At 45.1% G+C, this 24844-nt stretch overlaps 1 protein-coding gene across 5 annotated transcripts in view; it reads left to right on the top strand.

Annotated features, from left to right (window-relative positions):
• Positions 1–831: 831 nt before the first annotated feature.
• meis2a (Meis homeobox 2a) overlaps positions 832–24844 on the top strand; it is a 78822-nt gene continuing 54809 nt past the window's right edge. The window contains exons 1-7 of one of the 5 annotated variants that reach the window (XM_035419715.1): positions 832–1571; positions 2077–2309; positions 3065–3206; positions 3599–3649; positions 4265–4315; positions 4936–5085; positions 12835–12949. In XM_035419715.1, coding sequence (XP_035275606.1) covers positions 1560–1571; positions 2077–2309; positions 3065–3206; positions 3599–3649; positions 4265–4315; positions 4936–5085; positions 12835–12949 — 754 coding nt within the window. In that variant the 5' untranslated portion in view covers positions 832–1559. Of the gene's footprint in view, positions 1572–1606; positions 1857–2076; positions 2310–3064; positions 3207–3598; positions 3650–4264; positions 4316–4935; positions 5086–12834; positions 12950–24844 lie in introns of those variants that run through there. The other 4 variants (XM_035419732.1, XM_035419741.1, XM_035419750.1 and 1 more) reach the window with 4 other exon arrangements.

The raw sequence follows: 24844 nt of genomic DNA, 5'->3' as shown, positions 1-24844 counted from the left end.
ATTGCTCCTCCTCTAAACCTCAAGCGTTCCCTATGATTGATGATTCTTGGGGAGCTTTGATAATTGACTACTCTGAGGTAAGGCATGGATTTCTATCTAGGGAGGGGATTGGACGAAAGAAACATACAAAATTACTTTCCCTACAAAAGGTTTTTTTTTTTTTCTTTTGGAAAAGTTCATTCTGTGCTCAAAGGGGTGCGCCATATCATTTAATTTACTAAATAACCCCTTCGTAATTAGCAGCACCATTAGCAGCATTACCGAGTTAATTCTTGAGCACACAGGCTTGCAACCACAACAAAAGATACCAGCAAGCTTCAACCTCGTAAATTAAATTAAAACTATCCTTGAAATCATTTCTATAAATAGCTGGAAGTAGCCAGCTTCAGCTGAAGGAGGGACATTAAACCTTGTTTAATTATCGTTTCGTTTATTTAATTTAGGTGAATATCCCTCAAACAATATAGATAAACACTGGTTGTAAACCTGGAGATTGCTTTTTTATTTTGTAATTTGAAGGCCATTGTGTTTTTAACGTTCCTGATAATATAGTTTCAGTTTGATATATGCCAGATTTGTAAAATAATTAATAAATAAAGTGCTGAAAGAGAGGGAAATAAATGCACAACTGTTACCAGTGGAAGGGTGAGCTTAAGTTTGTTAATGGAAGCTGAATTTAATGATTTCAGACTTCAGAAAAAAACTTATCTGGATCTCAGATGTACAATCCCTTTTCTTTTTTCTCCCGATCTAGTTTTGATTCTTATTATCGCTGAAGAATTGGTTGAGAGGCGATGCTGTGTTGTTTGGCTCCCCCCGTGCGGAGTTGAAGCAGTCCTCGTGCATACTCTGCATATCACAGGCTTTGGTCTCTCCTCTCTTTCTATAGCTGTTGCAGGACTGGCTATGGCCACCACTACTTCCGGGTTCCGTCATTTCATTCTCCCGCCGATCAGCGCTGCAAACTGACTCTGTTCTATAAGCAAGCTAGCAGCCAACCTGCCAACACTCGCTGACACTCACTCATCTCAGACCGCGAGAAAGACGAAATACCTACGGGAGAAAGGAAAGATCTGAATTGCAATCTCTTAATTTCTATCGCTTTTTCTTTTTACAGTAATAATAAAACAAGATAGCGATCCAAAGGCATAAAGGAGACACGGAGTTGTTGGAAGAAAACGGGCTAAAAAGATTCATCCTCTCTTGAACATCATCACCAACCATCATTCATTCATTACCTTGACAACCCCTGGCTTTGATTGACAGCTGGAGTGGCAAAAAGCCATGAGACACGACAGTTTAGTTACATGCAGGTTGTTGATGGGCCGATTGTAACCTTCAGTTTGGTGCTTGACAATTTTTTTCTTTTTTTGGGGAAAGAGGAAAACAAGAAAAATTGCAAAACTCCTCCTGATGCTTCTGCTTGTTCTGAACCACACTGGAGAATAGGAGAATTCACTAAGTTGGTTGAAAAAGGAATCTTACCACTAAATCACTTTCTAACCGGACTGGGATATTAAATATACGACACATCCAGGAGTTTATTGGAGCGCAGCCTGATGGCGCAAAGGGTAGGTTTTAAATCTCCAACACTTACCTATACAAATCCACTATAGGAGGGCCTCTTCTGTTGCTCTCCTCTGCTGATGGTGGCGAATATACAAAATATTCATTTCTAAGTCGTTTTATTTGACATTTTGCAGTACCTTAACTCTTCAGTCTTCGTGTATTCCTCTGGTTAGCCGGCGATCACAGCGACATTATCGGAGCTGTTTTTAAAGGGACTCCTCTAGGATATTTTGTGGTTTTTCAAAAGTAACCCGCTCGTGGGGTGACTGCCGTTTATGATGTTTTTGGTAATTTCAAACTTATTTGCGCGTTTACATGGGAAGGAAACATTCTTTATGATCTTTTAAACCGATACTTGCTTCCAACTCAATAGGACTGCAGTTTCTTTCCTGGTCTAGCCAGTCTTGCGTTTTGCAGTCGTTGTTTTAGTTAGCTAACGAATTTCTTTCTAAGTGTTCATTTATTTTTTTTCTGTACTACCTCTCACTTCTCTGCCTCTCTTTTCAGTACGATGAGCTGGCCCATTACGGTGGAATGGACGGAGTGGGGGTTCCAGCGTCCATGTACGGAGATCCGCATGCCCCTCGACCGCTTCCCCAAGTGCATCACTTGAATCATGGACCGCCGCTTCATGCCAGCCAGCACTACGGTGCACATGCACCCCATCCCAACGTAATGCCCACGAGCATGGGCTCCGCAGTCAACGATGTTTTAAAGAGGGATAAAGATCAAATTTATGGGTAGGTGGAAAATAGTTCTTACACTTGTATTGGTGACTCAAAGTATTGTCCGCGGGATTTTAAAACAACAACAAACTTTAATTTAACAATTATTTCCAATATTCATTTAATGTTAAACAAAGTTGCTGGGAACAAGCTAAACGCTTATTTTAAGTAACCTTATTTTGACACCGCTTAGTGAGCAAGTGCCGCCTGTATCATTTTTTTTATTTTATTTAAAACAAAATATTTACGTACTATCGTGGTACATGGAGTTCTACATTTATATAAACCACAAGTAGGCTTAGTTGTCAATATATATAACGCACACACGTAAACAAATAAGCATTACTGACACATTGCGGTTTTTTGGTGACCCTTTTTCCATATTTTGCTGATAAGTAAATCTGATAATCAAATTAGTAAAAACATTAAAAGGCTGTTATTTGATTCATAAATTTTGTCGAATCATGTAGAGCTATTTCGCGCATAACTAGCCTACTATATAAGTAACGCACAATTATTTTGCTTTTTCATTTAATTAATTACATTAATTTTGAAATACTTGACATTATACGTTTAGCACTGACTTGGAGAAAAACTACTGTCGTTTAGATTGGGACCCATAGACTAAAATATGTTACAAACAGCACTTCGTTTAAAAGACTTGCGTAATTTTCTTGAAATGGGGGAAAAAAATATCTCGTACAGTCTCTCAATTTACACCATTCTAAGAACTCAGGAGTCAGTGCTTAAGTTGTGTCTCCCTGTTGCAGTCACCCGTTATTCCCCTTGCTCGCGCTGGTTTTTGAGAAGTGCGAGCTGGCTACGTGCACACCCAGGGAGCCCGGAGTAGCAGGCGGGGATGTCTGTTCCTCCGACTCCTTCAACGAGGACATCGCAGTCTTTGCCAAACAGGTCAATTTAAAAATATGTACACATCTATTTGCATCGCCTTGTGCTATCCCGCAAAGTGCCTGTTGTCGTTGTATATATGATAATTGCCTGGTTATTGTTGTGGTGGGCTGCATTTGTTACACTTTTTGTAGTCTGCTTTTGAATAGTGCAAGTTTTTTTTTTTTTTTTTTTAAAAATTAAAGTAAGGAGTCCATATAGGCAACTCACAACCAACCGTCAAGTGTTCAGCCATATATATATATATATATATATATATATAATATCGTACCCTACTTTCATTTTTTTAACTTATACTGAGTGATTTTCCTTGAGTGAATTATAGAAAGTTAAAAGCCAACGCAAAATATGACTAACAAAACAGCGACGTAATATCGTTTGTGTTATTGTTTTAGGTGCGAGCAGAAAAACCTTTATTTTCTTCAAATCCAGAGTTGGATAATTTGGTAAGCGATGCATGGGCGCCCTTTATACATTCATTTTCATGTGGTATGGCGGCACCTTTGAATGTAGCCTAACTTCTTGTTTTTATGTTTGACTCCTACACTTCGGTTCCCCACAATGCAATGTAAATACGCTGGGTTTTGATTAGAAAGAGCAACACAAATGTTTCGCAGCGTTCTTTGAAGTGTTACAAGGGGGAACTCTGAGGGGTCTCGAGTGGCACTGCATTGCCCTACCATAGGAGGCCGTGAAGGAAGTCACTGATTAGGCAAAGCGCGGTGACTTCTTTCAGAACTATTCATTTGCTAGTACTGAACGATCAGTTTTGCTTAAAATACTGTAGCCCCCTTTGCAGCTTTTACAGCAAGTCTACTGGTGTTATATTTGAGTGGTATGTTTATTGTTAATTATGCCAATGTATTCATAATAATTTACACCAAGCATCAATATCATCAATATAACAAATAATAAAATCACGGATTGTCTGTAAAACCCACAAAGTCGCAGAGATAACTATGTGTCATTTCTTCATTTTGTGACTTGACGTCGTAATGTATGTTTTGAAATTTGTTAAATATTGAATGCGCGTCTAATTCATACCTTTCCCATTTTTGTAGATGATTCAAGCCATACAAGTATTACGATTTCACCTTTTGGAATTAGAAAAGGTAAAGTCTGACTTATTTTCTAAAATATTTCCATAAGGAAAATGTGCAATGTTTTTGTTTTAGATTATCCTCTAACGCCTTTACACTATCTCTTGGGGTTTCTGAAGTTTTGATCTCACATCTGTGTCGCCTTTACCTAATATCCGGTTAAACTAACCACGGTTAGCTTATTCAAATCATCATCAGAGCATAGTCTCTTGTTATAAATGACCCATAATATAGGCCACTTGAAACCCACAATACTGTGACATACCCTCCATGCAAACTTTGACAGCAAGATTAGACTATTGTTTTATTTTTGCCCTTTGTAACTGTACTGACTAATGGCACCTACATGAATAATTGTAGCCTGTTGATATTTGACTATTAGCCAGTGCGACTGAGTTAGAATATATCATCTGGAAATGTACTTTTATTTGCTCATTATCTGACCAGTTTTCGCGTAGTGTTTATCTTTTTTCCGACGGCAACTTGTTGCTTCAGTCTCAAGAGAATAATAATCGCTGCAACAATTTCACTATTGTTTCCGTGACTTCGTCGATTATGCCCCATAATTGTAGTTATTCTTGGACTGGCCGACCAGCTTTCCCATCCTGAAAAAAGGTATTCTTTGTTTTTAGGTGCACGAGCTCTGCGACAACTTTTGCCACCGGTACATTAGTTGTTTGAAAGGGAAAATGCCAATTGATCTAGTTATTGACGAACGGGATGGCAGCTCAAAGTCGGACCACGAGGAGCTCTCGGGATCTTCAACCAACCTAGCTGATCACGTAAGTAGCTTGGGTTTATTATTGCATAGCCTATCGTAGGCCTAGTGCTTTTTGTGAGCTATATTGCTGGAACACGGGTTAGTGGCGTCGTCGTAACAGACACCAAGCAATTGTCAGTGCTGTACTTTAGAATGAATAATGTTTATGTTGTGTACAGTTGCCTACTGTGTGTTTCCATCTCAGTGAATTTTCATTATCGTGCATTTGGTGATTTTGGTTTGACCAGACAGATAACTAATCTTGATGTCAGAATGCTAATTAACTGTATCAATCCTTTTTATATTACACGTTCGAAAAGCCATTAAGTGAAATGTTAATCTAGGACTTGACTATGAGTTATTCTAGTGGCTTTGAGGTATGGCTTAATTAAATAATTAATTAATTAGACTTGTAGACAAGTGGGAATGGTAACCCGTCGTTATTAAACGGACAGAACAAGGTGCAAGTTATGAACATTATATTATTTACGACATATATATATATATATTTTTTAAGTAGGCTACGGCGTTGTATCGCTTATAATTATGACAATTGCATGTCACGACACATGACTGTCCTTTATTACGGCTGTACAAAAATGTTCTATGTAAAGGTAGAACTGATATCAGTTACAAAGTCTATGCGCGATTGCAACTCTGGAAGCCTTTCTATGGAACGCTGCCTTACAATTCCACTGAAAGCTCCAGTGCATTCGCGTTAAAATGAACAGAAACGAAAAGTAAAGAGGTTGGACGAAAAACAGAGTGAACGATAAGCTAATTTAAAGCTGCGGGGTTTAGACTAGGAGAGGGGAGAAAGTGGGCTTTAGATGGATCTTACCGTTCACCATTGTCAAGTTCATAATGTTTCAGGCTGAATTGATGGTTTGACACTATGGAAAGGACGTTGCTTGTTGTTGACGTTAATATGCTTAATTGTTTCTTATTGAACGTTGAGTGGTTATGCCGCTGTCTGTCCCACTGCACTCGTTTTGAGGCCTCCGGCCTCTCTAATACTGAATACAATTATCTGTAGTCAGCCTCAAGTAGGCTACAGTGCTTTTACTTTAGGAAATAGGTCTTGGACCCATACGGCATTTTGTACAATAAACGCCTCACTAAAACAGTTGTGATAGTAATGTCTTGTTGATAAACGGGGTTCATAGGTTTTATTACGGTGTAATACTTGAAAAAGGTGCGAGATTAGGCTACTATTTTGGTGAAATTGAGGAGCGCTCATTGCAACACAATGACTGGTTAATATAAACCAGCAGCACAAGCTCAAGAGCATTAGGAATTAAAGTAGATTTAAGTGTTATGCAAAGTCACTTCGCTGCATCTGTTGGGTCTAGCTGTAAAAGCGGCAGATTCCCTTCCTCGGTCTGCCGTGTTTGTGGAGTTACTCCAAGTGCACAGTAAAGGTGGATGCATTTTTGGAATTAAATGTCGAATCGCGCTGTACGTTTAACAGCTAACCGCAGCTCGACGCTGTGAAGCTTGTTTCAAGTATAAGTGCAGAAACGAGGCATGGTGTTGTTTATACTGAAGAGATTAGATAAACTAGCCTGTTTAGTTTCGTGGCAGATGGTTGATGCTCAAGCCAATTTTCAGTCTTCCCTCGCAATGTGCAGACCTCGACGCTGTCGCTTGTTCCCTGTTATAAGTATTATTTTGATCAATTTAAAATGAAAGAATACAATAAAAGAAAAGGGATGGCAATGCGCGCAGACCTTGGTGTGCATGACAAGCCTGTTATCCTGCACTCCGGTTAAACACTTCATTAGCTGTTTTAGTTCAGAGCGGTTTGTTTTCTTTTGGTGACACCTATGAACATTATAGGTCTACTATATTTAGTTGTTCAGCAGTCTTTAGAAATCCGAAGTTCACCTGTTTTGTCCATGTTGTAGTTTTTTTTAAATAGGTTTAAATTTTACAGTGAATATGAATGGAACTCATAGCCCATATTTGACATGTAAAATGCTTTCATGCTTTATGTAAAAATAGAAATTATATATCTGTAACTTTATGTATTACAATTTAAGTTCTTTGTTCAGTGTATTGTTATAGTAAAATCGAATGCATATTATGTAGCTTATATTCCGTCTTATTGTAAGATTATTTGAGATGGCTGATTTTAAAATAAATTTCAATATTAATAATAAAGGCACAAAATGCCAATATTAGAGATAAGCAGTAACTTAGTGTAGTATCACTGAGAGCACTAGCATGGAAGATGGGAGTATAACTAACTCATCTGAGAGATTATGCGCATGCGTTCAGATTTAAGACATAATTAGACTATAAAATATTGTGATGCATGGATGTGACTCTCAGATCAAAAGAAACATACATTTCCATATCAGTAAGTAAAGGTCTGCGGTACTTGGCTGTGAAAAATGGAAAGTTGACGTGTTTGGAATATTTCAATGCACATAACATTGTGAGCCGTGCTAGAAATACACTGGCTGATGGCGAGAAGTTGCAGCTTTTTTATTTATTTTTTTGTTTTATTTCATTTTTTATTCTACTCTATTTTATTATTCATTACGATCTTCTTTTAGTCAGAGAGGGAAAGGCAATTTGATAGTTAGATATGCTAATTTATTTAGTTAGAATCTCTCACGTCCATTTTTCTTTGCTTTGATATGCATTTTTAATATATAGCCCGGGGCTACATCTCATTTGGTGAAAGTTGGTTCGGTAGTGATGATGAGGCTCCTCACAACGAAGGAGACAGCCCGTTGTGTTCTTTATTCTCCCTCTTTTCCACTTCTACCTGATGGTAGGGCCTAATAAGCACTGTTTTATTTACACTTGAATGCTGCATTGTCTTTGAACTGATTGGATTATCACATTGTCAATGGAGACGGGGCCTTTGTTACGCAGTTGTTGTTGTTTTTTTTGTTGTTTTTTTTTTACATTTGCTTCCTGTTACTATCCTTAACCTCCCCCCTTTCCCAATTGCTTGTAAAAAAAAAAGAAGTAATATGGTCTACATGAAAAGCGAAATGACTTATGGCTCGATCTCTCTAATGATCAGTTTTGTTGCTGATCGATGCCTATCTCTTAGTTATTCGAATGAAATCTTAGTCTTCCCTGTGCTACACCTAATTAAGACAGGGAATGGAATTAATGATACTTCAAACTAATGGACATGTCTTTGTGCCCACGCTCTGACTATTATAAGGGGATTTTTCATCTAGTAAACTGCGTATTGGCTATAAGTGCTTTATCTAACACACATGCAGATGCATGCACACACACACGCGCAGACACACTTACTACTGAACTCCTTGTTTTTATGATTTCCCTATAGGTTCAAATTAGGAAAAAATATTGTAGTATTTGTTCGTTTGTCACACTCAATTATTTTTCACTGCACAGGCCAATGGCTGTAGCTGCTCCTGAAGTTATGTGTAGGTTACCTGAGCCTTGCACAATTTCAGTGAAGACATCTATTTATCTTTCATTTTTAGCTTTGGGATTTTACCAGCCAAAGCCGTAGAAGTGTTTACGAAAAATATTTAATGTAATAATATGCAATTTTTGTAAACTTAAATTATTTTTTAAAATTGGTTTTTAATTCTCTCTGTGTCTCTTTTTTCATATTTTGATTATTACTTATTGCATGATTGAGTATTTTACCTTCTGTTTTCGTAGAAGTGCAGCTTTCCTTGTGGTGTCTAGATGCAGTCAACCAAGGAATTTCAGTCGTGGTTGTGTTCCTAACAGAGCAGGCCTCGCAGTGTAATTTAGTTTGGACTTTCCCATCGAAACAGTCGTGTCACACAATGCAGTTTACAGCTCCAAACTGTTTTTTTTTTTTTTTTGTGATGTCAGAGAGTAGTTCTGCATATCCTATTCCGTTTGCTGTAAAATGGCATAGGCTGCTGGCACAGCTCCTAATGACCAGCGCTGGAGAGGCCAGACTCACTTGTTGCTCTCATTTTTAGCAGCATACCATCAATGGCACTACGAAGCGCAAGAGTTCAATATTAATGTGCCACAGTGTAAAGTAATTATTATAAATAAATAAAAGGGCTTTTCGCAATGTTGTTGGTGTGAGGTTGGGATCAAAACTAAAGCGGTGATTATATGTTCGTTGCAGCGGTTAATAAAAACTTTAGAATCACATAAATCTATTTTTTTTTTTATATTTTCTTCTGTCCTGAAAACACTTTATTTTTAAATGTGGCAAAGCAATTAGATTTCACACTGAGCATTTTGTTTACATATTTGTCTGCAAGTTTAAATGCATTGATATGATAGTGGAATATGCCTGGTTGTCTGAGAGAATGTTAACTTGATTTGTCTAATGTTAAAAAGCCAATGGAAAAGATCATTTTACCCTTGTGTAGTGTACTTGTACATGAACATGAATCATGAAATAATTCATATCCATAATCGGATATGGTCTGCATCTTTTCTCTGTATGGGATAATTGATAATTGATGGTGCTGTAAATAGATTGTTGTTGAAAAGTAACCTTCACTTTAACATCATTCTGGAGCTGCTATATTATTACGCTTTAGATTGTACAAAAATGTGTAAGGGGCTTTTCTGGTGCAGCTGTGTAGAGAGATACATCTTGAAATGTCATCCTGCTAAGATTTATGGTCCAGCGTGTTTCTTGCACGTCAGCAGTATGGAATATGTACGCTTTTGAGCCTGTCCAACAATTGCATTCAGCAGTACACAGTGGTATAGTAATCTTCTACCTACTGTTCTTCTGCACCTCCCAGCGTGGGATTATACAAGTATATCCTTATATAGAGGCACGTCAGGTTTCCCCCTCGTTCGACAGGAGACCCCTAGCTTCTTCTCATGCGATTTCCTGGGAATTTAAACAAAATTCAATGATGGCGCTAAATCAATTTTATTTGAAATTCCAAGGGATGTGGAAAGAGCGGCAAAATTGTGTTTTGATGGCGAGGCGGCGCGTGTAAATGAGAAACGGCGGATAGTGACGGAGCGGCGTTCTCTAGTGGCCTCGCCGCTACAAGCTTTCCCCATATTGTCTCCTGCTTTTATATTAATTACAACTTGCATTATCAGCTGTGAGCCTGTAACCCAGCAAATAGAAAAGCCTGCCCCTGGAGACCTAGCTCCTTCTATCTATTTTCCATCTACTCCTATTGTGCTACACCCGCTGTCTGCCGCTCAGGCTCTCCTCCCGGTAACAGTGCTCTTTAACACAATTAAGGAAGAGCACAGAGTGAACCATATTCGGCCCCTAATTATCCGGGCTGCGGGGAATAGCTGCACGTGCGCGGTTCGGTTTTTTCGGTCTCTCAGCTGGATCGGCGAGGGGCCATTGGGTGACGCGCTTTCATGACTTGTCTGAACTTTAATGGACTCCGGGGATCCTGACGACTGTTTTTGGTGTGCGAGCCCGGGCGTCTGCCGAGCGCCCCTCGTAGCGATGGGAGCAGTGCTGAATTATTCATCGCAGGCAGAGGCTCTTGCTTTTGTCACCTCGCAGGGCGAGGAAAGTTAGCGCTCGTGTCATGCTGTTTGTTGTGATGTCACGGGAGAGAAAAGGTTCTGGATAATATCTGGTCAAGCACAGGCACTGTTACTGTAATTTAATACAAATTTTAAAAAAACACTGAAAAAGAAACGCAATTATGTATCTAGCTATCGGTAAGGGAATGGCCCAAGATGTTCTGCTGTTGGATTTGACATTCTGCCACAGTCTGGTGTCCTAATGTTGGGCCTGGTGCCTCGCAATTTGTGTTGGCCCCGGCGTGTTTGCAGCGGTGCGGGGAGGTTTGGGAAAGCTCTGGCCTGCGCTGCCGTGGGTGTTTCGGCTCCAGGAAGTGGGACCCGGTCATTTTCTTCCCTTAGAACAACAACAGTGCATTTCCAGTGCATGCCTGGCTCGGCCTACATGCATCGCGAGCCCCGTGTTGTTATTTCTGCCTTTTCGCTTCGCCCCCCTGCCCCCCCTTTGTGACGGTTGAACCTGAGTGAAACGTGAAGGAAGAGTTTGCAGATAATCGAGGCGAGGTCGGCCTGTGGTGCCGCGTTGTGAAATGAAGCCGCGGTCCTCTCTCTTCTCCCCCCCCCGCTCGGTCGGCTGGGGCCTAGGTGAGTGCGTCGCAGCCGTGTTGCTTTCTAAGGAGGGAAGGGCCTCGCTTGTCATCCGAGGGCTGAATTCACGCCGAGCCGTTGTTTCAGCTCTTTTTTTCTCCTAATTCTCGGAGCTCTTTATCTGCTCGCCGTCCGGCGAGCGGCTGACGCTAAGAGGTCGCGGTGTGGTGAAGGGCCTCTGTCTGCTGCTCGCCTTCAGCTCGAAGCTATTTGAGTGCCCTCCTAAACTTCCAGATAGAGAGGGGCGCTCGCGGGAGCGCGAACGGCGCGAACGACGAGGCGCCCGGGGAAACGGCCGCGTTCCAGCCTCCTCCCTCCCCGCCGCTCGCCCGTCCTCTCTCTTCAGAGCAGCTCACTTGGCAGGCGGAGGTCAGATTCGACATAACTCATTCAGCAGTTCAGCAGAGACGTACTCGGGCCTGGACACAATGGTAACTCCTTTTCTGGAATATTTTGTGGTGTATGCGATTTTTTTTTATTTCGAGCGAGTGAGCGAGAGAGAGAGAGAGAGAGAGAGAGAGAGAGGGAGCGAGCTGGCTGAGGTTTGTGGGAAAGCCCTGTTTCGGGCCTGTGTTTGTTTGGCTTTGGGCCCTTTTTCAAGGGGCTGTTCTCCCCAGGCCCAGACGGGGCATGACTAGCCCCTAACATTTTGTCATCACGTGCAGGTGACATGTCGGAGCTGAGTTGTGGTTCTCGGGAAGGGGGGGGGGGGTCATCGGGGGTGGGGTGACGTGTTCGGTGTGCCGTCTCTGGCTTACTGGCAGAGGAAATTCCACCTCTTGCCTGCCTTCGTGTGGTGCTGATAAAGCCCTTCCTGTACAGTAGAAATCCTGTTTCCCTGCATGCACCAGCAGGGCACTGTGGCTGACCAGGAAAGGGGAGGAGGACTTGCAAGAGAAAGTCTGCTACAGGAGCCTCTCTCTCGAGCCGCAAACCCTCGAGTTTTATACACTTCTCACTGCTCGAGAAGCCAGCCTTCACTGTAGGAATAAAATAACTGCTTGTGTGAGTGCATGTGTGTGTGTGTGTATGTGTTGTTGTGTGTGCCCGTGCTTTCTTTTTTTTTGGTTGCAAAATTAGAAAGAGAATGCGGTTATGCCTTATTTTCTTTTCAGGATATTGTAATAATCAGTGGCAATGGTGTGTGTTATTTTCTTGTTTCGTATTCTTCAGGGAAGTCTTAATTAGCTATGCTATGAACTAGCTTCATGTTACTGCTCTTGTGTGTTTAGACAATCTTTGTTGATTTAAGTATCTTAGATCACTGGGTGTAGCATAAAAATAAGTTGAATCTGCCTGTACTCCAGCTATTGTTACGATCTGTTGTTATGATATTATTCATCACTGAAATGGTTAGATATTAAACTACCGTGCAGTCAGTGAACTGTGTGTTTAATGCCTCTTGTTCTCGCGTATTTATCTTGCGGATTATGATGCATTCAGCCGGCTTGACTGGAGCGGGAGAGGTGAATTCCCCGTTGAGAATAGCGTGTAGAATTGAGCTCGCCCCTGCCCTGTTGTGTAGACCGAGAAGCCGGAGTTCCCGAAGGTCCTCCGAAGACTGCAGCGTCTCTCGGATGTCAGTCTCACGTTACCGGCCGCTCATGTGGTCTCTCTCTCTCCTCTCTCTCTTTCTCCCTCCCTCCCTCCCTCCGGACGGCTTTTCTCGGACCCCCAGAACCCGGCGTCCTGGAGAGACCACGATGACGCCACCTCCACGCATTCGGCTGGCACACCCGGGCCCTCCAGCGGGGGACACGCCTCACAAAGTGGAGACAACAGCAGCGAACAAGGTGAGGGACCCCCCGACCCCCCCCCCCACCCCCGCTCCACCCGTCCCATACCCCCACCCTGTCAGCACGCCACACACCCTCACACAGGAAGACACTCCTTTCTCCCATTTTACCCATCCAACTTTGTGTCTCTGCTGAACTAATGAAGCAAGTCACGTTAACCCTTTAGTGTCTGAAATTCAATCCCACAATCCCCTTAAGCATCAGAAATTAAGCATTGTCGCACTACAACTCATTGCCCCTCTTGCTGTGGGACCAGTGCAATGTCACGTACTTACTGTGCTGGCCTCCTAAATTTAACCACTGTAAAAGCAAACTATCAGCTCCTTTGAAAAAAATGCACCTTCACTCAGATAGTTTTTTGTGTACACATATAGAGGCTGTATGTACAGTTTGTCTTATTATGGGTTACAAACTAAAGCTATGTGGGGTTTAGCTGAACAGTGTGCTTAGAAAAGCTTGTAATTAATTGGATTTTTCTGCCCGCTCTCACTAGCATTTAAAGCATATTAACTCTGCTAGCTCTACGGAGGTAATTATGGCTCAGAAGGGCTTGTCTTTTTATCAGGATTCAGACTGCTAGAAAGCAAATATGCATTATATATATTTTGTTACTTCTGTTCCATAGAATGCCACTTTCTCATAGTGCCCCAGCCAAAAAATATGAATGCATTATGAGCATAAAAGGACTGTAAATTATAAGCTTTATTCAATGCTCTAATTCTTCATTGTTATAAAAAGAAGCAGGCCTTTCTGTTGTGCGTCTTTGGCTGCGTTTAAATATTCCAGGCTAATTACAACGAACAACTGGATGCCTTTAATTTTCTGCTTGCTTAATGCACTGACAGTGAAACAGGAACAAGCAGAAAGGAGCTTTTTATAGCATTTGTTATGCATTTATTATATTTTTTTAACTTTACCAAGTTTTTTTTTTCCTTCTGCGACGCAAATTGACATTTCGTAACTCGAGATATTGCAGAGCTACTGAGGGAGAGCTTCTGTCAGGCCCTATTTGTTTTGTTTTCAACACTTTTGTCATTTTGGATGTTTGTATATCACCACTTGAAAAGGCAGCTTTGAGATCCTCCTCTTTCATTCATGTTGAAGAACGAAATGTATTCGAGGTTTGCATAAAATTTCATCACACAGCACTCAAGAGTATCTCTGGCAGGAAATCACACGACGGGCCAGCGTGTTGTCACGTTCAATCTCCACTATCATTTTCGCCAATATGCAATCAAACCTATTGATGTAGCCCCTGCTGGGAGACGTGTAATTGTAGTGCTCCAAATGTCTGTCGGTTTGTGTGGTTTTTTAAACTGTTACTGACCACAAACCCACACTCTCTGCGCTGTGTGTAAACCTTGGTCCAGCCTTGCGGTTCGTTCATGTCAAGTCTGCTTCCATCATCCGCGCTCCCTCCTTCCTGCTCCACAGAGGCCTTAAGTAGCAGTGATATAGACTCAGGAGCTGCACCGCGAATTAGAACGCGGGCCCTCCTGTGTGCTTGGCAAGGTGTAGAGAAGCTATAAAATTCAGCTTTAAAATGAATACTCTGGGTCATTTACGTGAGAGAGTCAGCCAAAGCCACAAAACACCGTTTGATATTTTACACATTTTCATACGTCAGTTTCTATATTGCTAATAATGAATCGGGGCCAGACATATATAATGGCTTATTTGTACCGGGGGTTTGTCTATCAGCTCTTTTTCTCCCTTGTCATCTCTGCAAATTCAGCGATGGAGAGAGAAAGAGGCAGAGGGCGAGAGAGAGAGAGAGTGAGAGGGAGAGCGGGGAGGGAGGGAGAGGAGAGAGAGAGAGAGAGAGAGAGAGAGAGAGAGTGGAGAGGCAGAGAAAGAAATGCACTGCCTATTGATTATCTTACACACATAAGTACAAGTGACCTGTAATCCACAGAGCACTTATCGACTCCCTCTCTGCACCGGATCCAGTAACCGCTGATCAATGCGGCCAAGACCGGTAACTGTGGCAGTGCAGCAGCGCGGGGCCCGGTCAGCCCTGGACGGACCCGTCCGGACCTGTGCCAACGGGGCTGGCGCTAAGTTTAATAAAAACCCAACAACAGGGACAACGTCTTCTGGAGACAAAGGGTGGCAGAGAGGCAGGCTGATTGAATGGTCTAATGAGGCCATCTTCCAGCCAGTTGTTTTGTGCGAGGCGAGCTCTGACCTTTCACTTTGCTCGGGAGCCCGGCACTTCATTTTTCACATTCTTGCAATTACGTTAACGCTTGAAGCATTTCTGACTCCCAACTCTGCCCCGCCGCCGCTGCGGGTGACTCCGCGCTGGGACTCGGCCCCCGCCTCTGATCCCTCCGTGCACCCCTCCCAGACCCGCTCTGACCCCCCCCCCCCCCTCCCCGCCCCAAAATCTCCCCATTTCACGAGCTGGTTCTCAGGAGTCCAGGCCGCAGCCAGAGAGGGTGTTGGGGGGGGGGGGGGAGATTTTGTGTTCAGGGCCCCTTCCTGCTAGAGAAGGAGAGACACCGAGACTAGAGGAAACAGAAAAGCCGCTGGATTTTATCAGTGAGAAAAAAAAAGGGGGGGGGGCGGGGGGGTTTGGGGCAAATCCTGCCATTGCAGTGCATTTTCAAAGGTGTGTTCAGCTTGAGAAATCAGGACCGTTTCCCTTCAAACAAACGTCTGGGCAGCCCTCCGGGTCCCGGGCTTCCTTCGCACTATTTTCGCGGACGGCTAAAGTGCGTCTGATTACATAACGTCTGCGGAGGAGCTCTCAAACGATCGCTAAGTAGCTGCGACGGGCGAGCTTCGTTTTTCTGTTGTTTTCATCTCCCTCTAATGAAGTCGTCAGTGGGAGAGTATGGTTCACATTAGCAGCCGTAGCCGTACGGCCGCGAGACCCGGCCAGAGCCTTCGGGTGCGCGCCGCGCAGATAAGTTTCGCCAAGAATTCGTCTGCTCTTTTCATTTATCGCGAAGCACTTTGTGTTGCACCGAGGTGTACGAAATGTGCCACATAAATAAAGGGTGATTGATTTATTGAAGAAAACTTACATTTACAATCTAGCATTCGTATCTCGGTTCTGCATATTTCCGAGGAATTTGTGCCAAGAAATAATTTACCAGGTGACAAAATATGCACGGCTCCTTTTTAGGAATAAATTATTGGCGAGCGGCAAGATTAGATGACGCATGCTTTTGGCATGGGGAGCTTTTCACATATAAGACGTTCTTTGAAAAGGAATTATGAATTATCACCTCTGGGGCAAGTTCAGCGTATAAACAGACTCAAGCATGTCTGTCTAGTTTCAGGCTAAGGGATCGAACGTAAGGGATCTTCGGTAAGCTTGCTCTGCGCGAGCAGGAACATGCAGCAAGCGTGTCTGGTCACTCTGCGTGTTTCCAGAGCATTTTTTTCTGTGAGACGTGTGCCTGTAGGCCAGAGGACCCTCTTCTTTTCGCATGAGCTCGCCCGCTCACCTGTTCGTATGGGAGAAGGGCAATGCTTTCAATTTAAGCCCCATGTCATAGGCCCCCATTAATTGTTAAAATTATTTGAAGGTGTCATATTTTGTGATGAACACCTACCCGAAACTGAGCTCCTGAAAGCCATATTGATTGCTCTGGCTCTTCAGAGGTCTGTAGCATCTAGGACTTCCACCTAAGCGTGTCTAAGCCTAGGCAGAGGCCAGGTTGGGAATGTCTGTGCGGGAGCCCCAGTCTGTGGCTGTGATTATTAGCTATGCATGAAATCCAAATCGATGTTGACATCTTGAGTGGTGAGTAAAAGGCCTCACCATATCATTCCTTCTTTCTTTTTTTTCTTTTTTTACCAAAAAAAAAAGAAACATTTTGTACATTTTCTCAGCAATTGAGCAGCCCGTGCTCTGTGGAGGCTTTGAACTCCCAGGAGGGCTGAGGTGAGCAGCCCTGAGTGAGCTCGCTCCGGTGCTGCGTGTGGTTTTAAAGCACCTTCCCTCCCTCCCTCCCTCCCTCCCTCTCTCTCCCTCAAACCGGGCCTCCGCTTGGCACTGCCGCCACACCGGTGGACCCGCTCCGGGACGGTAAAAAAAAAAAAAAAAAAAGGCTCACGGTGAACCCAGAACGCTGCAGCGGAAGTGTTGTCGATTCCGGCAGCTTCTGCGCCCGCATGGAATCGAAACTGGGACGGCCCCGCTTTCAACGCCACCTCAAAATGGCGGGGAGGGAATAGAAAAGAGCCGGGGAGAGGCGTCTGCAGGCACCGCAGAGCGGGATACGGAAGTCTTACCGCATGTTCTGCAGCTCCCTGCCCCACCAGGACGACACAGGCGGAGGTGTGTGTGTGTGCGTTTGTATGTGGTGGAGGAGGTTGGAACTGGGTGGGGGGTGGAGGGTGGGTGGGTGGGTGTTGGCTGTCTCTCGGCGCCTGTTAGAGTTTAATTTAGAGTGGTAATTAAAGCTGAATACGGCCTCATAAACAAAAGATAAACAATAAAGCAGCCGCGGTCCCTGCTGTTTCACGGCCGTCACTCCCAGCTGTTGGAGGACTGATAATTTTTACACAGTGCGCTACCCCCGGCGCACCGCGCCGCCACGGCAACACAGAGGGGGTCAGCCAGAAGCTTCCCGGCGTCTCCACGGAAACACCGGGGTTATCTGGCCCTACACGGAGGGCACGGCAGCCGGGCAGAGAGAGGAGCCCGTCCCCACAATCGCTTACGAAAAGCGCTCAAATGCCGCGATGGTCGCATTAATGGTGAATTAGGAGCTGTTAGCATGTCGTCCCGGTGTACGTCCAGCTTTCTCTGCCATTTTTGGCCGTACGGCTACATGCCTTGCTCTCGATGACATCATCACCACCACCACAGAAGAAGAAGAAGAAGAAGAAGAAGAAGAAAAGAAAATGGCTCAACAGATGTCCGCGCCGCTGGCCTCTGGTGATGCATTTCATTCGGGGGTTTTTTTTTTTTTTGCAGGGCGCGTTTCTCGTGTTCCTCCTAAAACATTGATGCCGCGTTTTAAATGTTTACTCTCGCTGAGCTGTTATTGTGACCCATCTCTGCTCTGTGCTAGTGAGGTATTCGCAGGGCTTTTGGGAAGACTGGATCTGTTTCTCTTTTTTTATAAAGGGCAGGGTGATTGTTGAAAGCTGAGAATAGTTGCTCTGGAAAAAAAAAAAATACAGAGGGGATACACTCACAATCCCATTAGCATAACAGTGGGTAAATTATTCATGCCAAGTGGTGAATCTATGGGGAAAAGTATAGTTAATGCACATAGTTTTAAAATGTATCCCTTACTGCTCAGAGACCAGATTCTTGCTGGATTCAGCATTCAGAGACGTTTACGGGAAAGGGCCTCTCACTGGAGTGTACAAAGCCGTTTCAGAGGGTTTCGCTTTGAGGTTCGTCTATCCCTCTCTCTCTCTCCTCTCTTTCTTTCAGTCTCCCCTCCCACTCTCTCTCTCTCTCTTTCTCTCTCTCTTCTTCTGTCTCTCTTTCCTTCTCTCTCCACTCCTACTTTCTCTCTCTCTCTACCACTCTCTCTCTCTCTCTTTCTCTCTCTCTCTCAGTGCCACAGACCATCTGGCTTGCTTCCAAAAGGTGATTAAACAGAATGATCAGCTCTCTCCCTCGCTCTCTCTCTCTCTCCCTCTCTCTCTCGCTCCCTTACTATGGAACAGGCTTCATTCTTTGAATTAAAAAAAAAAACATCAAAAGAGGGGGGGGGAGAGTATCTTAAACGCTCGCGTTCGCTAGCGAGTCAACTAGAGTACTCCCTAACGTCATCTCTCGCGACCCCTCCTTCCCCGGCATTACAGCGCTCTCCACTCTCCCCTCCTCCCTCCTCCCTCTCTTTCTTCTTTCTTTTATTTTTCGGTTTTCAGATGTTCCTCAGGCGTCTTCCCCAGTGCAGCTCGTAGCCTGTCCTTTTGGCCTGTAATCATGAACAGGTTGTGTGCTGAGCCCGGCCCACACGACCATCTCCTCCGCAGGAAGGCCGCACTAACTGGGTCAGCCTAATGTGCAAACTAATGTTCGGCTGGACATGGGGAAAAAATTACTCAAATGATTCTTACGCCAGCTGCGGAGAATGTATGCTATGTGTCATTAGGGAACGCTTTAGGGAAAGTCTCTTTTTTTTCTGTCCTTTTTTTTTTTTGGACAGATGAACTCGAGCTTCACTCAGAGTGCATTTGGTGTAATTAAAAAAGAGAGTAAGGAATGGCAGCAGGAAGCAGATCGTGATTGGACTGTTGGAGCGTGGTGACTCTTTTCGGACTTCCCTTGGCCGACTGGAGAGGGGCTGAAATATTGCGTTGCTAGCCTCCTGGAGCTCTCGTAGCGTAGCGATGTTCGACACGGCGGGACTGATGTAATGCAGCTAAAAGGGATTTCAACCACCGGTCTCTGGGGCTTTGTTGCATCCACTAATGCAGTTGTGTGTTTTTGTAAGGATAACGACGCTCTGTTCTTTAAAGTGACGCGTTTCCACAAGAATTTGCAGGTCTTGTTTTCGCAAGGTGCCTGCGAGGTCAGCCAAAATGTCACCCCTAAGAAGTGATAATCCGAAGCACCAGTCACCAGCAGAGAGGGCGGTGTGCGGTTCGTACGAGCGTGTGTGTGCTTGTGACACAGAAAACAGAGAGAGAGAGTGAGGGAATGATACAGAGTCAGAGAGGAGAGAGTGAGATAGACAGAGAGAGGAGGAGGAGGTAGAGAACAGAAGGAAGAAGAAGGGAGAAAAAAAGAGGGAAGTAGGAAAGAGTGATATATAGAGAGAAGGAGGTAGGGAACAGAGGGAAGAAGTAGGGGAAGTAGGAAGAGAGCGAAAGTGGGGTGGGGGAACAATGGGAGAGAATGAGTGTAGGAGAGAGAGGGGTGGAGGGGGGAGAGAGAGAGAGAGAGAGAGCAGAGAGTAGAGGGGATTTGCCAGGGGCAGCAACAGGCTGTGTTTGAAAATGGCCCTTATTTTGGGTGGGTCCCCATTAGGGTTTGGAGGGAGGTTACAGGGGCCACGTCTCTCAAAGGCACACCTGCGGGGCGACTCTGACGCCCGCCGGGCCGCTCGTCCAGTGGCGTTTAAGGTGTGCTCATTTGGGCATTAACCCCGCGTCCCCGGCACCCTGTTTCCTTGTACCTTTTGTGTTTGTCTGATGGGCCTTGCTCTTTTCTCTTCCCCCCTCCCCTGGCTTTATAATCCCCCCCCCCCCCCCCCCCGCCCCTCTGCGCCCGGGCAGCACCTCGTGGAGCTAACCTCCCTTTAAAAAACAAAGGCATTTTTCAATGTAATCGTATAGCCGAGCGGCGCGTTCTCGTCGGGGTGGGGTCTGCCAAAGGGAGTCTCGGTTATGTACTGCTGCCGTACCCTACAGGTACTTCTTTTAAAGGCGGCCGGAGTCCGACTCCGAGCGGGCGGACCGCAGCGAGACGCGTTTCGTTTTTAATTTTTCTCTGTCCTCTTTTCGCAAGTGCGTGTTTTAGGCTAAATCTTGGGAGGATCGTTTAAGATAAGCACGTTTTCGCGTCTGATAGCACAGTGCGGTGTGTTCAGCGTAATGAGTCTCAGAGCGAGCTCCTGCTTGTTTTGGCAGTAATGGTTGCTCGCTTTATTTTTTTGCACACATCCTGTATTTTTTTTTTCTACGCACAATAATTGTTCTTTTTTATTTGGAGGAGGGAAAATTCTGATGGAATCATAAGGTTTGACAGTCGTTAGAACCATTAGCTCTCGTTATTGTGGGCAACCGCCTAATAATTTGTAATTACCCCAAGGAGGTATTACAAGGGTTAGTCAGCAAGGATAATTTCTTATTTACCAGCCTGAAGCAGCGAACGCTGCTGAAGAAGGAAGGGTAATTCACAACAAAACAAAACAACATGCCAAACCAAGCTCTCTGCTCGCTGGCTCCAGGGTGTGGGTGAAAAAAAATGTTCATTATGCATTACAATAATTCGTTTAGAAGGTTATCAATTTCAGAACAGAGGGGCTGTTTGTGGGGAAGGCACCATATCAAAAGAGATGGGTAAACCTGTAAAAACCGCACCTCTCCCGTTTCTGCCTAAACGTTCTGAGGTTTTTAAGAGGAAAGGTTTTTATTTGGTCGCTGCTGTTGCTGTTATTGTTTTTCTGCTGCTTCGCCATTTTTCCAGTCTCCTGTGTGTCTCTGAAATGGGGAAACGTGACTTTCTTTAATGATAACAGCTTTGCTTAGGAATGCAGTCACATCCCCTTTGTTCTGGGGCTGCCTAGTAATGCTCAACTTCAAATGTTGTCTTTTGGCCCATTTAGCCTTGTTTGTTTGGCTACTGCTGTACTTGTGTATTTTTTTTTTATAGTTTTGTGACATTTCTTCTATAGAAACGTAGCGATTATTTTGCACTTTCAGCTACTGCAGCAGTAAGGTTGCGAAGCATATTTCCTGGTACCACCAGGCCACCACGGCGAAGATTAGACCGATTGAGGAATGTTTGGAGAGAGTAGACAATGCTTCAAACCAACAAAATCAAGATACATTTTTGGCCTTTTCTCGCAGCTGTGAGGTTTCTCCAGAAACTTTGGGTTAACTCACGGTTTGGAACCACAGTAAAGTAGTAATACATAATAAATAAATAAAATAAATGAATAAATAAACTGAGATTTTTGTAAAAATTTCCCTAAGAGAGGGAGAGAGTTGCATTGTTAGGCTCGAATGCTTACATCCTGAGATGCGGCCCTGTCTGCAGGAGACATCTGTGAAGGCTGACCTTTCGACCCCTGAAAGAATGCAGAGAAGGTGGGGGGGGGGGGGGGGGGAGCAGATTTACCCCTGCCTGGCCCGCAGGACAGCCACGATGTGCATGAGAACAAATTCTGTAACTATTAACAAAGAGAGAGGAGGAGGAGAGAAAAAAGGCGAAAAATAACAAGAGAAAAACAAGGAGAGCGGGCCAAAGCGCGTAGGACACGCCGGCCTCGCTCCTGCCTTACAGGCCTGGTGCTTCTCCTCCGGTCTCATGAGATCGTTTTTCATCCATTATAAGTCAAAAGGAAGCACAGTAAAATGAAAGGTTATGCAACTGGCCCTGGACTGGTGGAGAGATTCTCCCTGCTGGAAGGCCTACTGCTATTCAAAGCACCTGCTATTGTGTGGGCGCCCACTGGGCCCCTATTGTTGTGCAGAAATTAGTCGTGCTTCCTTTAGTAGCCCTCTGCGGTTGCCTGCGTGGCTCGGGCTCCGGTGAGCGCTGGTTGTGGATCCCTGCTCCCACTCCTTCAGGAGCTGAGCGTTCTTCGCTCCCCACTGTTACACTTTTTGTTTAGTGTTTTTTTTTCTTCTTTTTTTTCTTTCAACAAAGTGTTTTTAATGTGGGTGCATCTCTTTGATTTCTTTGGTTCCTAGAGTGAAATTTTGGGCTGGGTAGAGCCATGGGGTCCTCTGCTTGGCTGCTCAGTGTGTGTGTGTGTGTGTGTGGGTGTGTGTGCATATGTGTGTGTGTGTGTGTGTGTTTGTTGGGGGGCATGGGGGATGGGAGGGGAAATTGAAAAGTCATAATGAAGGCGAAAATAAAACAAAGGAAACAGCAGACTTCAAAACCTGAGAGGCATGAAGCCCAGTTAATTAATTGCATCAGAGGATCTCCTTGCGGAGCGGAACTTTGGGGCTGCATATTAACTCAGGAGGCATCGTGTAAGAGGGGAGATGATTAAGAGCTTGGGAAAGAGTCTGGCGCATCTCAATGATACCCAAGGAGCTCTTTCCAGAGCGAGCTGGAGCACTGGGTGCGGAGGAATGTGAGTACGGTCGGTGTGGTGCGTCTACGTTCCCCACGTTAGCCACCTGCTACCCCATTCCAAAACATGCATTTTTTTCCAGAATGGCGGCGTGCGTTCGAATGGTAGCAAAGCCTCCGTCAATGACCTAATTAAGAAAATGCACAAGGAACGTGACGCAAAACCTATTTGGGTAGGTCGAGGCGCTGGAGTGGCAGTAATTTGAATCCCGGCTTTGAGTCGCTATTTTTCACCGCGGTAATGGTCTTCTCGCAAGCCGGCCACAGGAAGAGCCCAATCTCTACTGCCAAGAACTGTCAAGCCCCCAAAATCAAAATTAGTGCCAGGATTGGGCAGTAATGAAATGACCTGCGGAATTTATCTTAAGGAGCAGAGACAGTCAATAGAAGGCTCATCAAAACCTTACTGCCAGCCCTATTAATGAACGGAAATTGTCTTCCATAAATGAATTAAACAGCTTCCTACACGGGTCCAATTATGATTTTTTTATCTTTTTCTTTGTCTTTCATTAATTTGTTATTTTCAAAGGCGGCGTTCGACGCGGTGTGGGGGTTAGCGTTAGCCTCTCAGGGGCGGAGCCAGCTCTCTGACCACCGTTTGTAGCGTACGTGAGTTACGGAATTCAGGCCTCGGTAAGGGCAGCGGCGATCTCCGACACGCCGCTCCCCAGCCCTCCCCCTTTTTTTTTTTCTTTTTTTATAAATGATAATTAATGTCTGAAATGGCTCAGCCGAGGACCCAGACAGCCGTTATTGACTTGTAAAGGAGCCGGTAGGTGAGGGGTCTTGACAAGACAGGAGTAGCTTCCTTTCTTGTAAAGCAGTATCTGATTTCTTTGCTGGCTGGGTTCCCCCGAGAGGGCGTTCTCGCTCGCTGCCGATCAGGGACTCGCAGCTGTATGGAAAAAGGTTGGGGTGCGGTGGGGGTGTGGGGATGGGGGGGGGGGGGGTTCGCGAAGAAAGTGTCGTTTTGTGAAAGAGGTGCTCGTCGTTTACGCCGCGGAAGCCTCCGTGTGCGAGCGAGGGAGAGCAAGAGAAAGAGAGAAAGAGAGAGAGAGAGAGAATGAACCACGCACCCACTCCTGTGTGTGTGTGTGTGACAGCACAAAGGACAAGCAAAAGAGAAAAGCAAGTCAGCAAGAGAGGAGACAAAAGCGGTGATCAGCTAACACTGCTCGGCGCGGCCCTGACTAATTCATGAGAAAAAAACTGTGCTGCGGAGAGGACGGGCGGCGGGGAGGAGGCAGGTGGAACTGGAGGAAGTTTTTCATTGACTCCTCCCGAGCAGGCGAGGGGAGCCCGTGGGGGGATTCCTCTCAGTTTGAACTTTATCAGGGTCTACGCTTAATCAATACGCTATCGGAAAAAGAATTAATTACTAAAGCAGAATAAAACAGCTGCATTTTAAACCGAGGATTCATCAATTCTGTAATCTCTCGGTTACAGCTCAGGTGCCGAGAGGATCATTCCGACTTCATGTAATGAGGAACTGTGGGAGTTCCCCCCCCCCACCCAAACCCCCAGTCTCCCTGCTCCACACCACCCCCCCCCCACCTCAAACGGGCCGAGAATACGCAATCGCCTTCTTCAGCTGTTTGTCATCATGGCTGAATCTCTTCCACTCTGCCCTCTCCTCCTGCAACACTCCACAGACTCCCTCACTGTCTCTTTCCCTCACTCCCTCTCTTCCTCTTTCCTCTTCTTCCTCTCTTCCTCTTGCTCTCTCTCTCACTCACTTCCTCTTTTCCTGTCACACTCGCTCCCTCTCTTTCTCTCTCCCTCTGTCCCTCTCTCCTTCTCTCCTGCATCGCATTCCCTCTCCAGTCGGTTCCTGCCTTCCCAGGCATGGAGGGTGTTAATGTGGAAACCGCTGAAACGGAGAGAAGCGGTCGGAGCGCGGTGGCACCTGCGGGATGGGCGGGTGCGGGCCGCGGGCGCGGGCGCGGGGCCGCCCTAACCCGGGCATTCCTCCTCCGCCGGGTGACACCGGGCCCCGGGGGTGGGAGGGGCCCCGGCGCTGCCCGGCCCGGCCAAGCCGTAACTCCAGCTCCGGCCTGTAAATATTTCATCCCGTAATTTCCATAATGGCGAAATTTCAAGGAGGGTTGAAAAGGGTTATGGGTGATGAATTAGGTTTTTAGTGAGCTCATTAGGAAGCC

Source organism: Anguilla anguilla, chromosome 1 (assembly GCF_013347855.1).
Source record: "Anguilla anguilla isolate fAngAng1 chromosome 1, fAngAng1.pri, whole genome shotgun sequence".
NCBI classification, from domain to species: Eukaryota; Metazoa; Chordata; class Actinopteri; order Anguilliformes; family Anguillidae; genus Anguilla; species Anguilla anguilla.
The sequence above is the reverse complement of the archived record's forward strand: the minus strand, read 5'-3'. Positions and strand labels throughout refer to the sequence as shown.